This window comes from Herpailurus yagouaroundi, unplaced genomic scaffold (assembly GCF_014898765.1).
Source record: "Herpailurus yagouaroundi ecotype Mexico unplaced genomic scaffold, PumYag 194, whole genome shotgun sequence".
Taxonomy (NCBI): domain Eukaryota; kingdom Metazoa; phylum Chordata; class Mammalia; order Carnivora; family Felidae; genus Herpailurus; species Herpailurus yagouaroundi.
Genome location: NW_024412425.1, coordinates 1,022,343 through 1,037,937, shown reverse-complemented (window position 1 = coordinate 1,037,937; position 15,595 = coordinate 1,022,343). Strand labels below are relative to the sequence as shown.

General features: G+C 43.9%; 1 protein-coding gene across 1 annotated transcript in view; it reads left to right on the top strand.

Annotated features, from left to right (window-relative positions):
- Positions 1-10,970: 10,970 nt before the first annotated feature.
- LOC121011398 (interferon lambda-1-like) overlaps positions 10,971-15,595 on the top strand; it is a 10,770-nt gene continuing 6,145 nt past the window's right edge. The window contains exon 1 of the mRNA XM_040445788.1: positions 10,971-10,998. Coding sequence (XP_040301722.1) covers positions 10,971-10,998 — 28 coding nt within the window. The remainder of the gene's footprint in view (positions 10,999-15,595) is intronic.

Here is a 15,595-nt window from a genome sequence, read left to right as displayed (position 1 = left end):
GTTATTTCAGCACCTTTTGCAAAAACCAATTGACCATATGTGTGTGAGTTTCTGGACTCTGTTCTAGTCCCTTGATCTCCGTATCTACCTTTCGCCAATACTACACAATTGTCTTGACATCACTAGCTTTATCGTTAAGTCTAGAAATCAGATGATGTGGGTCTTCCAATTTTTTCTTTTCAAAATTATTTTCTTTTCCATATAAATTTAGGTATTTGCCTGTCCATTTCTCTTTTTTATGTTTACTTATTTATTTTGAGAGAGAGAGCACAGGGGAGGGGCAGAGAGAGAGGGAGGGAGAAAGAATCCTTAGCAGGCTCCACACTCAGTGTAGAGCCCAACTTGGGGCTCGATCCCACAAACTGTGAGATCATGACCTAACCCGAAATCGAGAGTTGGACGCTCAACCAACTGAGCCACCCAGGTGCCCCAACCTGTCACTTTCTGAAATTAAAAAAAAAAAGTCTCCTGTGATTTTGATTGGGATTTCATGGAATCTATAGGTCACTAGGTGCCTGGGTGGCTCAGTTAAGCATCCAACTCTTGATCTCAGCTCAGGTCTTGATCTCGTGATCATGGGCTCAAGCCCTGCTTTGGGCTCCACGCTGGGTGTGAAGCCTACTTAAAATAAATAAGCAAATAAATAAAATATAGGTCAATGGAGTAAGCATTGACAGCTTAACAGTTTTGAGTCTTCCAACCCATAAAAATGATACAGCTCTCTATTTTCTTTGATTTCTTTCATTTATCTCATTAATTAGTTTTCTGCACACAAATCTTGTACATATTTTGTTACATTTATTCCCAAGTACTTCATATTTTTGATGCTATTATATGTAGCACTGGCAAATTTTCATCATCTAATTGTTCATTGGTAGCATATAGAATTACAGGTGATTTTTGAATAATGACCTTGTTTCCTGTGACATTATTAAGCTTCTCAATTCTAATAGCTTGTGGTTTTTATTTTGTAGACCCCTCGGGATTTTCAATGTAGACAATCATGCTGTCTGTGAGTAAAGACTATTTTATTTCTTCCCTTCCAATATGTATGCCTTATCTTTCTTCTTCCTGCCTTTCTGCACTGACTAGAACCTTCAGCAAAATACTAAATAAGATGGTGAAACTGGACATCCCTGCTTTATTCCCAGTCTTATGCAAAAAATAGCCTTCCACGATTAAGTATGATACTAATTTTCCCTTATCTCTTTTCCCTTCCTCAGACGTGAAAATTATGCCTGGAGTTATGACAGCCATTTTGCCACTAATGAGAGAAAAGCCAAGAAAATCTGTTTTGACATCGTTGAGCCACTAAACTAAAGCAGTCGTCTCTTCCAAATTGGTTTTAATGTGAGGAAAAGAAATCCCTATTTGGGGATATTCTGCTTCTTGCAGCCAAAGGTATTCCCAAGGTGATACAGTCAGTATTGCCCAGGATAGGTGTAGGACATTAACTCAGTGTCAGGTAATTTGTGGTTGACCAGATGTCGAGAATCGAGTGACTATTCCAAATTCTCAAAGTTTCCAACACCATTAGGCTCTTAATATGATTGGAGGGAAAAAAATTAAAAAGTAACCAACTTGGGGCACCTGGATGGCTCAGTAGGTTGAGCATCCAACTCTTGGTTTCAGCTCAGGTCATGATCTCACAGTTCATGGGTTTGAGCCCCAAGTCAGGCTCTGTGCTGACAGTGCAGAGTCTGCTTGGGATTCTCTCTCTCTCCCTCTCTGTCTCTGCCCCTGTCCCCACTTGCTCTCTATCCCTCTCTCTTTCTCTCAAAATAAATAAATAAATAAAAACATTTAAAAAGAGAGAGAGAGATGTGAACATTAACTTATTCTGGCTACACGTGGATTGTTTTCTCGGAGGAAACTCTAGGGTGGACTGCCACACCCACCCTTCCTCCCAGTATCAGAAAAGGCAGGGCGTCCCACCTCTGTCTTCTCATCTACCCAACAACCTGCTACCCCTTCCGGGCAACCTGGATTTGCTGAAATTTACCTCAGCCTCTCAGTCTCCTACATTTGCCCCAGTCCTTTGCTCAACCCCTAAATCTGGTGCCCAGCCTCCCCAGCCCACTATGACTGCCAGTGGTAAAGTTTGGGGAACCTTTTATTTGATGGGATGAGGAGAGATAATTGGTGAAGCAGTATCCTTTCCAACCTCCTTGTACTGCTTCATGCTATATTATAGAAGCTGGAATGCCAAAAACATTTCCCTAACTCCCTTTCTGTTAGTTCTGGATGCAGATGAGGTTCTGCCAACTAGGTGCATTCACAGAGCTTTGAAAGGGAGAAGTGAAGTGTAAACCTTCTATCCACTGCTTTGATTTTCTTCTACAGCAGCATCTCAGGTTTCAAGATTCACAGATGTCAAGAAACGGGGGGACAACTTTATAATCGCTGAGCTCCAATCACAGGGTACGTTCCTGAAGTCAACAGTTCCGGTGATAAACTCATGACTCTGCCTCTTCTTTTACTTGTGGCAATGTTACTCATCAGAGTACAGTCAGGAAGAGAGAACCACTCTAGGTATTTCGAGTAACAGCGTTTAAATTCAGAGATTTGGTTGCATAGGTGTTTGGAAGGCTAAATAAGCAAAAAAAGGAATATCAGAGTAACCCAAATATCAGTAATGGAATAAATCAGCTACCACCTCTGGGACTGAAGAAACAAAGAAGACAGATGGTGTTCCCAGGATCTAGGATCTTCGGGATAAAGCCCCACTTGATGGGGCTCTCAGACTATCAAGAGCTGGTGCTGGAAACTCCAAACCTCCAAGAAGGCACCATGGCAGCTCATGTCCAACTTCTTCTTCTTCTTTTTTTTAAGTTGATTTTTTTATTTTGAGAGGGAGAGAGAGAGAGTGCATGCACAGAGGAGGGGCAAAGAGAGGGAGATTGAGAATCCCAACAGGCTCCATGCTGTCAGCACCGAGCCTGCCGTGGGGCTCAAACTCAGGAACCGTGAGATCATGACCTGAGCCAAAATCAAGAGTAGGACGCTCAACCGACTGAGCCACCCAGGTGCCCCATGCTCAGCTTCTGAAGGGAGTTCCCTACAGCAGGTGTCCAGGCTCTGAATAGAGAACTGTGAAGCTGATTCTCTGATCACCAAAGCTACATTCCGTGGTGCTGGTTCTTTGACCATCCAGGGTGCATGGCACATTGGCCTACTGGTATACTTTAGGGGCTACAGAGCAACTAGTACTGGGAATACTGTCATTTTCCAGCTGGAGCTCGAGCTGTCCATTGTGTAGTGGATGCTATGATAAATGGCCCAGATCCTCATTCAAGAATGAAGAAGTTAGTTCTCTAGGTGCTGGAAGGGCTTAGCTGTCAGCTGTCTTTGGGAATTGCCTGAGTTGAAGAAAACTGCTTTGTCTAAATTCACACCTCCCTCCAGGGGCAGCCTGCATCCAACGATTGATAAATGTGGGGGTTTAAAGACCCAGATCACTCACCCCAACTCAAGACAATTCTGAAGGGCCATCCAGAGCTCCCACAGGGTACAGGGAGGTCTTTGTTGGGAATACGTTAAAGCTCTGCTTCCCCCTACCGAATCCTGCGACATTCCCCTCCCTTCTACAGGTATCAATCCTGAGAGCCTCCCCTGGTCTTCTTTCTGGGAACCTCAGCTATGACACACTGCTACTGGAAAGAAGGTGATCTGATCTAAAAGCAGAAAGAAAGCTCCCTTCTTCTCTCATTGGCAGACCTTAATCAGAAGATGGCAAAGGAGTTCAGGAAAATGTAGTTTGTAGGCTTTCAGCCCTATAATCATGGGGCAGGGTAGAGACAAATGAGCTTGGGGCTGAGACTATAGATGAATGATTAGTCCTCCCGATTTGCTACTGAATTCAACAGCCCCACAGTCGTCTCCTGAATTCCCTGGTTGTGGGAGAAATAGCAGTTCCCTGGTGGGCAAGTTCTGCGGCATTGTTTGAGGGTCATTCCTGGAGACCAAGCCTACAGCTTTCTCCTCCAAGCCTTTGACTGATTTTATAAGTGAACTAGTCAGGGTTCTCCAGAGAAACAGAACCAATAGGAGATATATAGATATAGATATAGAGGTATTTAATATATATAATATATAATATATATTATTATATATATTGGAGAGATTTATATTTATATTTATATATATTGGAGAGAGATTTATTTTAAGGAATTGGCTCACATAATTATGGAAGCTGGCCAATCCAAAATCTGCAGGGTGGACTGGAAAACTGGATACCCTGGGAAGAGACCAGGTTGCAGTTCAAGTCCAAAAACTATCTGCTGGAAGAATTTTCTCTTGCTCAGGGGAGGTCAGTCTTTTGTTCTATTCAGGCCTTTGAGTGAATGAAGCCCACCCACGTTATGAAGAACAATCTGCTTTACTCAAAGTCCGCAGATTTAAATGTTAATCTCATCCAAAAACGCCCTCACAGAAACATCAAGAATCACATTTGGCCAAATGTCTGGGCACCATGGCCCAGCCAAGCTGACATATAAAATTAACCGTCACAGTAAGTGCCTAAGTCTTACTATTAAGCCCCTTTTGTTTATAATAGCTAGAGTGGTTTATTCCTCCTACAAATGAACCCTGACTGATAAAAATATTGGTCTTTTCACAAGATATCTGTTAGCCACTTCAAAGTCTTTCCCATTGCACAGTCTCTTTGTTGAAGTTGAAGAGAGTCAGAAAGATAACCTGGTGTGAGATCACTTGGATCCAGGTCCCAGTTCTGCCACTTACTAGGTATATGTGACTTTGATCAAATCCTCTCACTTCTCTGTACCTCACTTTCCTTTGAAATAAGGATAGGTAGAAAATAGTCCTAGCTCATAAGGTTATTGAAAATATAAGTATTTAATATATATAAACCACTTAGAATAATTCTTGCCACATCATCAGTGCTCAATAAATATTAGCTATCCTGTTCCTCCTCCCCCTCCTCCTCCCCATCCTCCTCCTCCTCCCACTCCTGCTCCTCACTTTTCTGCAGCCCTGAAGCTTCATCACCCACTTAAGCTTAATGATTTCCCCAAACACTAGGATACAGGGACTCTTGGCCAGTGTTTCCAAAGACTTCTGAGTCAGGGGGGCGGAAATAGGAATAAGGAAGGAAACAGAGACAAACAGACAAATAGATTCAGGCTGTGGGGGGATCTAGCTACAAAACTATTTCAAGAAAAAAAAAGCAAGAGAAATATATTTCTACATCGCTGTCAAAGAACACCAGAGAGCAGAAAATTTTTCTATCAGTGAAAATCCTTTGTTTACACTAGAACCGTAATTGATATTTCAAAATCTTCAAGACATTTGGGAATACCAATGGAATAATTGATTCAAATGAGGATCATCAATCAATTTGCAACCTTTGGGTGAAAAGTTGTTGAGGAAGACATTCACACAGGCTTCAGGATCATCCCACAGATGACTACTTAAACTAGAAGGAAGGAAAGAAATCTTTACAAGGGCGAAATCTGACAGACTCCACCTTAACCCAATCATCAAAAAGGAGACAAACTGAAATCATGTTCCTCATGATGTGGCACACTGAGGATACAATGTCATCTCTGAGTCAATCTTGGCAGAAACGTTGAACCTGAATTTAAATCATGAAAAAACAATCAGACAGATCCAAGCCAAAATATTCTATACAACAACTAGCTTTGGACTTTTCAAAAACATATCATAAGAGAATAAAACAAAACAAAAAGGCTGGGGAGATGCTCCAGATCAAGAGACAGAAAGAGACATGTCATTGACATCTAAATGCAATGCATGGTCCTTGGTTATATTGGTCCTGGATTTGAAACTATGTATTTTTTTAAAGAACAAAGATATTATTGAAATAACTGGATAAATTTGCATATGGAATGCATACTGAATAATATAGTGTTGATCCTGTTCCCATAATGTTAACATTTTGGAGGATTGTGATTCATGTCAGAGAATGTCCTTCTTTTGAGGAGATTCATAGGAGGTACAGTATTTAGGTATAAGGTATCGTGATATCTACTTTCAAGTGGGAGACAGAGAGAAAGGGAGACAAAATGTTAACACTGGCAAATCTAGGTGAAGGGCATAGGAATGCCATTGTGCTACTATAACTACTTTTCTGTAAGAGTGAAAATTTTCAAAATAAAATATTGGAGGCAAATCAATAAGTATTTCTTTTTAAAATGTCTACCATGTTTCAGGGCACCTGCGTGGCTCAGTTGGTTGAGCGACCAACTCTTGATTTTGGCTCAGGTCATGATCTTGCAATTTCGTGGGTTTGAGCCCCACATCAGGCTCTGCATGCTAACCATGCATGGAGCCTGCTTGGGATTCTCTCTCTCTCTCCCCCCCCGCCCCTCCCCCACTTACAGTCTCTCTCAAAACAAATAAACTTAAAAATTTCTGCCATAGTTTCAAACAATTATAAGTTTTTCTCTGCCCCTTGAAGTATTAGCCAGAGGTACATTCATCCAACAGTTATTGAGTACCTACTATATGCCAGGCATTGCCTTAGGCACTGGGTAAGCAGTGCTGAACCAAACACAAAAGTCCTTGCTCTCAGGGGCTGGGTGGCTCAGTCAGTTAAGCGTCCGACTTCAGCTCAGGTCATGATCTCACGATTCACGGGTTCAAGCCCCGCATCGGGCTCTGTGCTGACAGCTCAGAGCCTGGAGCCTATTTCAGATTCTGTGTCTCCATCTCTCTCTGCCCCTCCCCTGCTCGCAGTCTGTCTCTCTCAAAAATAAATAAAACATTGAAAAAATTTTTTTAATCTTTGCCTTCACAGAACTGATATTTTAGCAGAAAGTGCGTCTCAACGTGCCATTTCTGCTATTCTCCACACTGGCACCCTCACCATCCGGCCATAGATGTGTGGCAAAGACCGCCTAGTAGCCCAGGCTGCCTCCATTCTTCGCTTGTTTAGTAACAGAACACTGATTTCATTGCTGGTGGCGACGCACCCAGCTGGAAGGTATTTGCCAGCCTTCCTTGAAGCTGGGATGGCCGAGACCAAAAACCCTCCAGTCAGTGGGTGGGACTTCCAGGAAAGTTTCCTGAAGGGGACAGGCAGCTGGCAGGTGACCTTCATCCCCTTTACTCCTCCCACGTCATTTTTTGCTTTGAATATGGCCTGGGCTCCAGTAGCCGCAGGGAGCCAAGTGGTGACGTGTAGAACGGAACCCACGTGCTGAGACGGGCAGAGCAGGAGGCTGGAAGGCGTTGCATGCCTGATGACCCCGTGGAGCAGGAACACTCTTTGTCTCACGTGGGAGAGAAACAACCCTCTGTCCTGCAGGTGGTCTCCATTCTAACAGTCAAACATAACTCACAACTGACGCGAGAGCACACAGGAACAGCAACACACCAGCCACAGGGGACGGGGAAAGAGCGGTGACGGGACTGAGTGCTGTCCTTCAGCACTCAGCGCCCAGGCATTGACTAAGTATTTTGCAGGCATTCACTTACCTAGTCCTCACAACAACCCTGTGAAATGGATGAACATTGGCCCGTTTTACAGGTGAGGACAGTGGGGCACAGAGCAGTTGAGTCACTGGCCCAAGGTCACACTGTTTAACAAATGGAGCCAGGCTACGAACCAGGCCATCTGGAGCCTGAGCCCATTCTCTTACAGCAAATTTTGCTGCCCTGTAAGCGAGGGGGACTCCCAAGGCAGGGCACTGGACTGACCTGAGCGGCAACCCACCACCCCAGGGCCCCTGTGCGGTCCCCTCCCTCGCTGACCGTGGCTTGGTCACGTGACTGGCTTTGGCCACTGGGGCATTAACGCAGAGGCTGGCTACGCGCTTGTCTATTGGAAACGGTCTTGCCACCTTGCCAGGAAGCCCAGTCTGGACTCCTGGAACATGAAAGACCTGCCCCACCCCCATGAAAGAAAGACCCACGCAGAGGAGCATCTCAGCCGACCCCAGCACCGAGCCAGCCCACAAGCTGACTACAGTCTTGTGAGTGAGTACAAGAGAAAAACCACTCAGCTGACTCTTAGAATCTTTTTTTTAATTTTTTTTAACGTTTATTTATTCTTGAGACAGAGCATGAACGGGGGAGGGGCAGAGAGAGAGGGAGACACAGAATCCGAAGCAGGCTCCATGCTCTGAGCCATCAGCCCAGAGCCTGACGCGGGGCTCGAACTCACAAACCGCGAGATCGTGACCTGGGCTGAAGTTGGACGCTCAACCGACTGAGCCACCCAGGCGCCCCTGACTTTTAGAATCTTGAGAAATAATAAGTCGCTGTTGTTTTCGTTTACTATTTATTTATTTGAGAGAGAGAGAGAGAGAGAGAGAGAGAGAACATAGGAGGGACAGAGGGGCGGGGGGGACAGAGGATCCGAAGCGGGCTCTGCTCTGACAGCAGAGAGCCCGATTCGGGGCTCCAACTCATGAACCATGAGATAGTGACCTGAGTCAAAGTCGGCGGCCGAAGCAACTGAGCCCCCCAGGCGCCCCTAAGTCATTGTTGTTTTTATCCACCAAGTTTGGGGATCATTTGTCATGTATCAGTAGATAACCGAAACAGGCAGACAGACATAGGAAGTGACCTGAGGAAATGCATTGAGAAGAGGCAATTCGATTCATCAGCCATTTATTAAAGCCCCATGTCCCGTAGGTCCCAGGGGAAGCCAGGGAGAGGGAAGAACGAAATCAGAGGATCAGACAGTCCCTGCCCTCAAGGAGCTGACATTCTCTGGTCCCAGAAGGCTCCTTCACACCAAAGACAGTATAGATTGGTTACGGGGCTCAGGAGCCTGTGAGTGCGGGTTTGGATCTTGGCGTCACCACTTCCCAGTTATATGAGCTTTGCAGGTTATTTCACCTCACTGGGCATTATCCATTCATCCACAAATACCTGTTATTAAACCCTGGAAAACGCAAGCTAACCTATAATGACAGAAAGCAGGTCTCTCGATGCCTGGGGAAGGGAGTGTACAGGTGTATACAGATGTCAGGACGCATGAAAACATTTTAAATGTGTGCAGTTCACTGTATGCAAATTATTCCTGGACGTGATGGTTACGTCTATGTGTCAACTTGGCTAGACTATAGTTTCCAGTTATTTGATTAAGCACTCATCTAGGTGTTTCTGTGAAGGCATTTTGTAGATGTGGTTAAAGTCTGCAAGCAGTTGATCTGGGAGATAATCCTCAATAGTCTCAGTGGGCCTCATCCGATAGATGAAAGGCCTTAAGAGCAAAACTAAGTGGGGAGAAAAATTCTCCCACGAGGAAAAAAGAATTCTGCTTGTGGACCACAGCATCACCTCCTGTATGAGCCAGTTACTTGTAATACATCAATCTCTAGATGATAGATGATAGATAAATAGACAGATAGATAGATATAGAGATATAAAGATATATATCCTATTGATTCTGTTTCTCTGGTAGAACCCTGAATGACACACTTGATAAATGTAAAAAAAAAAAATCTAAGAAATATATATATAAATGAAAAAATAGCTACTAGTCTCTGTTGAAATAAAATTTGAAATTATGATTAAAAATGCTAGGCATGGTCTTAAGTGCTGGGGATTCAACATAAACCAAGAACTTGCACTCTAGTGGAGGAGGAGGGAAAAGAAAATAAACAGACATACAAATAAATACATAATGTCAGGAAGTGAATAGTACAAGCTCTTGGTTTATGTCGAGGGAAAAGGGACAGAATGGTGGAAATGCTCATTTAAACAGGATGAAGTGAGGAAGCAAGTCATGCAAACATCTGGGGAGAGAACACTTCACGTAGCAGGAATTGCAAGTGCAAAGGCCCTGAGGTGGCAAGAGGACGTGTCATTTGTGTCCGCCCAACATGGATAGCTTGCTGTGTCCGTCCTGGTCCAAACAGGAGACAGAGATCACCCAGTAAGCTAAGTAGGGCAAGTTTAAAATAAAGACTTATTAAGATATTAATATATTTAATATTACATACAATTCTCTATCCAGTATAAGGGATTATTAAGCAATGGTAGGAGAGTGACTATGAAGATGGAAAGAGATTTTTTCTAAGTTTATTTCTTTAAATTTTTTTTTCAACGTTTATTTATTTTTGGGACAGAGAGAGACAGAGCACGAATGGGGGAGGGGCAGAGAGAGAGGGAGACACAGAATCGGAAACAGGCTCCAGGCTCCGAGCCATCAGCCCAGAGCCTGACGCGGGGCTCGAACTCACGGACTGCGAGATCGTGACCTGGCTGAAGTCGGACGCTTAACCGACTGCGCCACCCAGGCGCCCCTAAGTTTATTTCTTAATTTTGAGAGAGAGAGAGACAGCACGCCAGCAAGGGAGGAGCAGAAAGAGAGGGAGAGAGAATCCCAACTAGGCTCCGAGCTGTCAGTGCAGAGTCCAATTCCGGGCTTGATCTCACGAATCCTGTGACCACGACCTGAGCTGAAATCAAGAGCCTGACACTTAACTGATTGAGTCATCCAGGCGCCCTGATGGAAACAGAATTCTAAAGGGTACCCTAGGTCTGAGAAGGAGTATTCGAAGAAGGACAAACTTGAAGAGGGGTTCAGATATCCACACCAGATGGTGGGGAAGTTCTCTGGGTCCCTGGGGCCAGAGGTGGTCAACAGTCATCATGCGGGCAGAAACAGTGCTCTGGGGGCAGGCAAGGCAAGTTTGGTGAGTGGCTGCACAGAGGCACTTGGGGGGTGGGGGGGCTGTGAAGGTGCCAATGGAGCTGGGAGCTAAAGAGGACACTGTCAGCAGGGTCTGGCATACCTCTGTGTGTAGTGTGGCCAAGGCAGCTCCGAGCCAAATGTATGGGATGAGGATTGGGTCATCAGCTCACTAGACAGCCAGCCCCACATCCCTCTTCCCATCCCATCCCACTCCCCAGTACATATGTGCTTGGGACCAAGGAGAGGGTGTGAAAGCAGTGACTTGTCAGGGCACAGCCTACGCTGCCCAAGGCTCCCGGACACCCTACCCAAGTGCTACCCGAGTCAAGAGAGAAAGCACATGGAACTGGAACTCGTGGGGTCCTGCAGTCACATGGGCAGGAGAAACCCCGCAGGACCAAACAGTAGCAAGAAAAGAGAAACCTGACAACTAACCCCAGGAAAGAGGGCCCCTTTCTCCGCCAGTGTCCCTGCAGCACCCTCTACAGGCCAGGCTGAACAACTTCCTGGCTGGCCAAGGAGAAATAGCCAAGGCCCAGGTCCATCATCAAAGAGCAGGCGGAAAGAACGCATTTGGAGCCAAGAAGCAATAGACTTAAAACCTACACAAATGCTCTCCCACATTTTGGTAATTTGCCACAGGATGAGGCCCAGCCTTCCTCAGGTAGAGGCCAAAAAAGTCACCCTCCCAGATTCCCTTTCTCCTAAGAAGTATTTCTGTAGACATGTAACCTGGTCTCCACCAGTCAGATGCATCCAGGTAAACTGGGGCTCAAAAGATGAAAGAATGGATGAGAGCATTCTTAGGTACTTGGTGGACCAGGGGTGCCCCTCTACAGGACCTGAAACTGGGTATTGCTGCAGCAAGTGAGGAGCTGGGAGAGCCTAAAGGACACCCATGAGGGTACATGGGTACACGTGAGGGGCAAAGCTGAGCTGGACAGTGAGATCCAGTGAAGAGGGATGGGTGCTCGATGGGAAGGAGACCCACAAGGTCAGGTTGAAGAGAGACCTGAGGAGACATACTTGAGTGGCCAAAGTGGTGGACACAGGCAAGGAGCAAGTCAGAGAGAAGGAGCAGAGTCCAATGGGAGTCTTGACTCTCCTGCCTCACCTGGCCCTGTCATCTGGCTCTCTTCCCCAGCCTCTCTAACCTGTCTCCCCTCAATTCTCCCTAACTTCCCTTCATTCTCTCTCACCTGCCCCAACAGCCGGCATCCCCCACTTAACCTTCTCAACTGTTATTGTCTAGCCATCCCTCCCCCCATCTGCTCTGCCTACCTGTCTCCTCCTCAGTCACTCCTCTCAGACCTCCCCCCTTTACCTTTAATCCTCCACTTCTGTCTTGCTAATCTGTCTACCTTCACTTATTCTCCATTTGTCCCTTCTCCCATATCTTTTTTGCTGACAGGGGCTGTTGTTTCCCACCCAGGAACCCTCAGGGTGTTCTGGGCACCCTGGGGCTGGGTTGGGGCTGTGGACTTCAGAGCGGGGAAGGGACTTGGGAGGCAGCAGGATGTCTCAGACTTGCATGGGAGGAATGGGCAAGAGGTGGGGAGGAGGGTATAGAAAAGGCTGTGCAAAAGATGGAGGTCCTCTGGGATTGGGATCTGGGGGTGGAATCTGAGGTTCTGCAGCAAAAGCTGAAAGCCGGGGAGCCAGCCCACCTCCTCTACCCTTAGGTGACCCAAAGTGCCCTTTTCTGCACATTTCCCACCCTCCGCCCCCAAGGAGGGTTCCCCTGACGCTGCAGTGGGGTCCCTGAGAGACATACCAGAGAATCCAAGGGGGCACCGTGTGAGGGATGGGCAGTGGAAGTGGAGCCGAGATCCCACTGAGGGTTCCCTGGTGCAGTTCTGCCCACTCCACCTGCAACCTGTGCCTGGTAACTAGAACCTTCACCCAGACCTACCCAGACCACCCAGCACAAGTTTGGCCATTTTCAGGACCATAGCAAAGCAAGAAAAGCAAATTTCAGAAAAATGTATTCCATATGATTGACTCTACTTTTGTAGAACTAATGACAAGAATATGTGCCACGAACCTGCATTTGATATAAGTATAGAGAAAGCTGAGTTAACAATGATTCTCTTAGGGGGTTCGAGTGGGAAAGGGAGAGGTAGAGAGGGAGTTAAGAATGAAAGGGGAATAATATAAGCTGAATGAAAAAAATAAGCATGGGATCATTTTTTCCTTTTAGTACATTTTAATCAACTTTAACTTCCATTTTTTTTTGTTTGAAAATACTAGAAACTTACAAGAAGTTGCAAAAATACTCCGAGAAGTTTCCCATACCCATCATTACATAACTATAGCACCTTCTCAAAACTAGGAAATTGACACCATCGCAATACGAATGACTAGACTACAGACCTTACTGGGATTTCACCGGCTTTCAAATGCATTCATTTTTTTTTTTTGTATGTCTTTGCGCATGATTCAGTGACATTTTATCACATGTATAAATAAACACCATAATCAAAGATACAAAATTGTCTCCTTATCCCAAAGAAAGACCCAAGGGCCACCCCTTTACCGTCACACCATCCCTCTGCTGTTACCTTAGACAACTACCAATCTGTTCTCCATCTCTATAATTTTGTCATTGCAAGAATGTTCTATAAATGGAATCATATAGTATGTAACATTTTGAGATTGGTTTTCTTCATTCGGCACAATGTCCTTAAAAGCCATCCAATTGTGTGCCTCACTAGTTCCTTCGTTTTTATTGCTGAGTACTATTCCATTGTATACAATGGAATGGCTCCACCAATAACGGAATGTTTAACCATTCACCTGTTGAAGGACATGTGGATGTTTCTAGTTTGGCATTACTACAAACTATTAACATTAAATAGTTTAGCTAGTACTAGTAGTTTAATGGGCTATTAAAAGTGCCATAAGGGGCACCTGGTTGGCTCAGCTGGAAGAGTCTTCAACTCTTGATCTCAGGGTCATGAATTCAAGCTCCATATTAGGTGTGGAGCCTACTTAAAAAGAGTTCCATGAATATTCATATCAAATTTTTGTGTCAACATGCATTTTTATTCCTCCATGATAAAATGCCCCTGAGTATGATTATAGCATCCTATGATGTAAGTGTATGTTTAACTTTTTAAGAAACTGCCAACTGTTTTCTAGAGTGGCTATACCATTCTACATTCCTACCAGCAATGTATGAGAGTTCCAGTTTCTTTGAATCCTCACCAGCACTCGCTCTAATCAGTATTATTATAATTAGCCATCCTAATAGGTGTGTTGTGGTATTTCATCATTTAATTTGTTTTTCCCTAATGGTAAGCAATACTGACATCTTTTCTTGTGTTCATGTGCCATCTGAATATTCTCTTCAGTGAAATGTCAATGTCTTCTGCCAATTTTCTAACTGGATTTTCATCTTATTTTTAATTGATGAGTTTTGAGAGTTTTAAAAAATATTCTAGAGACTAGTCCTTGTCAGATATATGATTTGCAAATATCTTCTTCTAGTTGGTTACTTATTTTCTTTTCCTCTTAACAGAGTCTTTCACAGAGTAAGTTTTTAATTTTGATAAAGTCCAATTGATCCTTTTTGTGTGTGAGAGAGAGAGCACGTGTTCCAGAGCAGGGAAGGGGCAGAGAGAAGGGGCACAGAGGATTTGAAGCAAGCTCTCCTCTCCACTCAGAGTGAAGAGCCTGATACAGGGTTTGAACTCATGAATGTGGGATCATGACCTGAGCCAAAGTCAGATGCTTAATGCACTGAGCCACCAAGGCACCCCTATCCTTTTTGGGTTTTTTTTAAGGATTATGCTTTTGGTGTCAAGTCTAAGAATTCTGCCTAACCTACATATAGACCATTTACATTTAGTGTAATTATTAGTATGGTAACACTTAAGTCTGCCATCTTTTTTTCTGTTCTTTTTATTTTTCAATACTTGCTTTCCTTTCTCCTTCTTTCCTGTGACTTCTCTGAATATTTTTCAGTGTTTCATTTGTTTTATCAATGGTGATTTTGCATATATCTCTTTGTGTCAGCTTTTTTTTTTTTGTGGTTGCTCTCAGATTTCAATATACATATAAATGTAACTTATCACAGTGTAATACTACTGACATTTTACCACTTCAAATGAAATACAGAAACCTCATTGCTGTTTAGGTCCCTTTACCCTCTCTGCTTTATAATTACATCCATACCTTAAAAATCTTTTAAAATACATTGAGAATAATGTCAGACAAAGTAAAGTGTACTTTGCTTTCAAACACCTAACATTGTTTTTAAACTTCTGAAGAGGATAGTCTATCATATTTACCTACATATTTACTCATTCTATACTCATTTCTTCATTCCTCATGTTCTAAATTACTTTGGTTTTCCTTTGCTTTTTGTTTAAAGAATTTCAGTAATTCTTTTAACACAGGTCTGCTGGTAACAAGTTTTCTTAATTTTCTTCACTTAAAAATGCCTTTATTTCACCTTCTTCCCAAAAGAATATTTTCAAGGCACCTAGGTGGCTCAGTTGGTTAAGCATCCAACACTTTGTTTCAGCTCAGGTCATGATCTCATAGTTTTGTGAGTCTGAGCCCCATGTAGGGCTCTGCTTAAGATTCTCTCTCTCTGCCCCTCCCCCACTTGTGTACCTTTGTCTCTCTCTCAAAATAAATAAATAAACTAAAAAAAAAAAAGATTTTCACCGGATAAAGAAGTCTGGGATGGTAGTTCTTTTCCTACAGCATTTGAAAAATGTACCACTTTCTCCTGACCTCCATGGATTCTGAAGAGAAATATGCTGTCAGTCAAATTATTGTTGCCCCATAAAATGTAGTGTCATTTCTCTTTGGTTTTTCTTTTCCTTTCTTTTTTTCTTCTTTCTCTCTCTCTCTTTCTTTCTTTCTTTCTTTCTTTCTTTCTTTCTTTCTTTCCCTTCCTTCCTACTTGTTTCTTTCTTTCTTTCTTTCTTTCTTTCTTTCTTTCTTTCTTTCTTT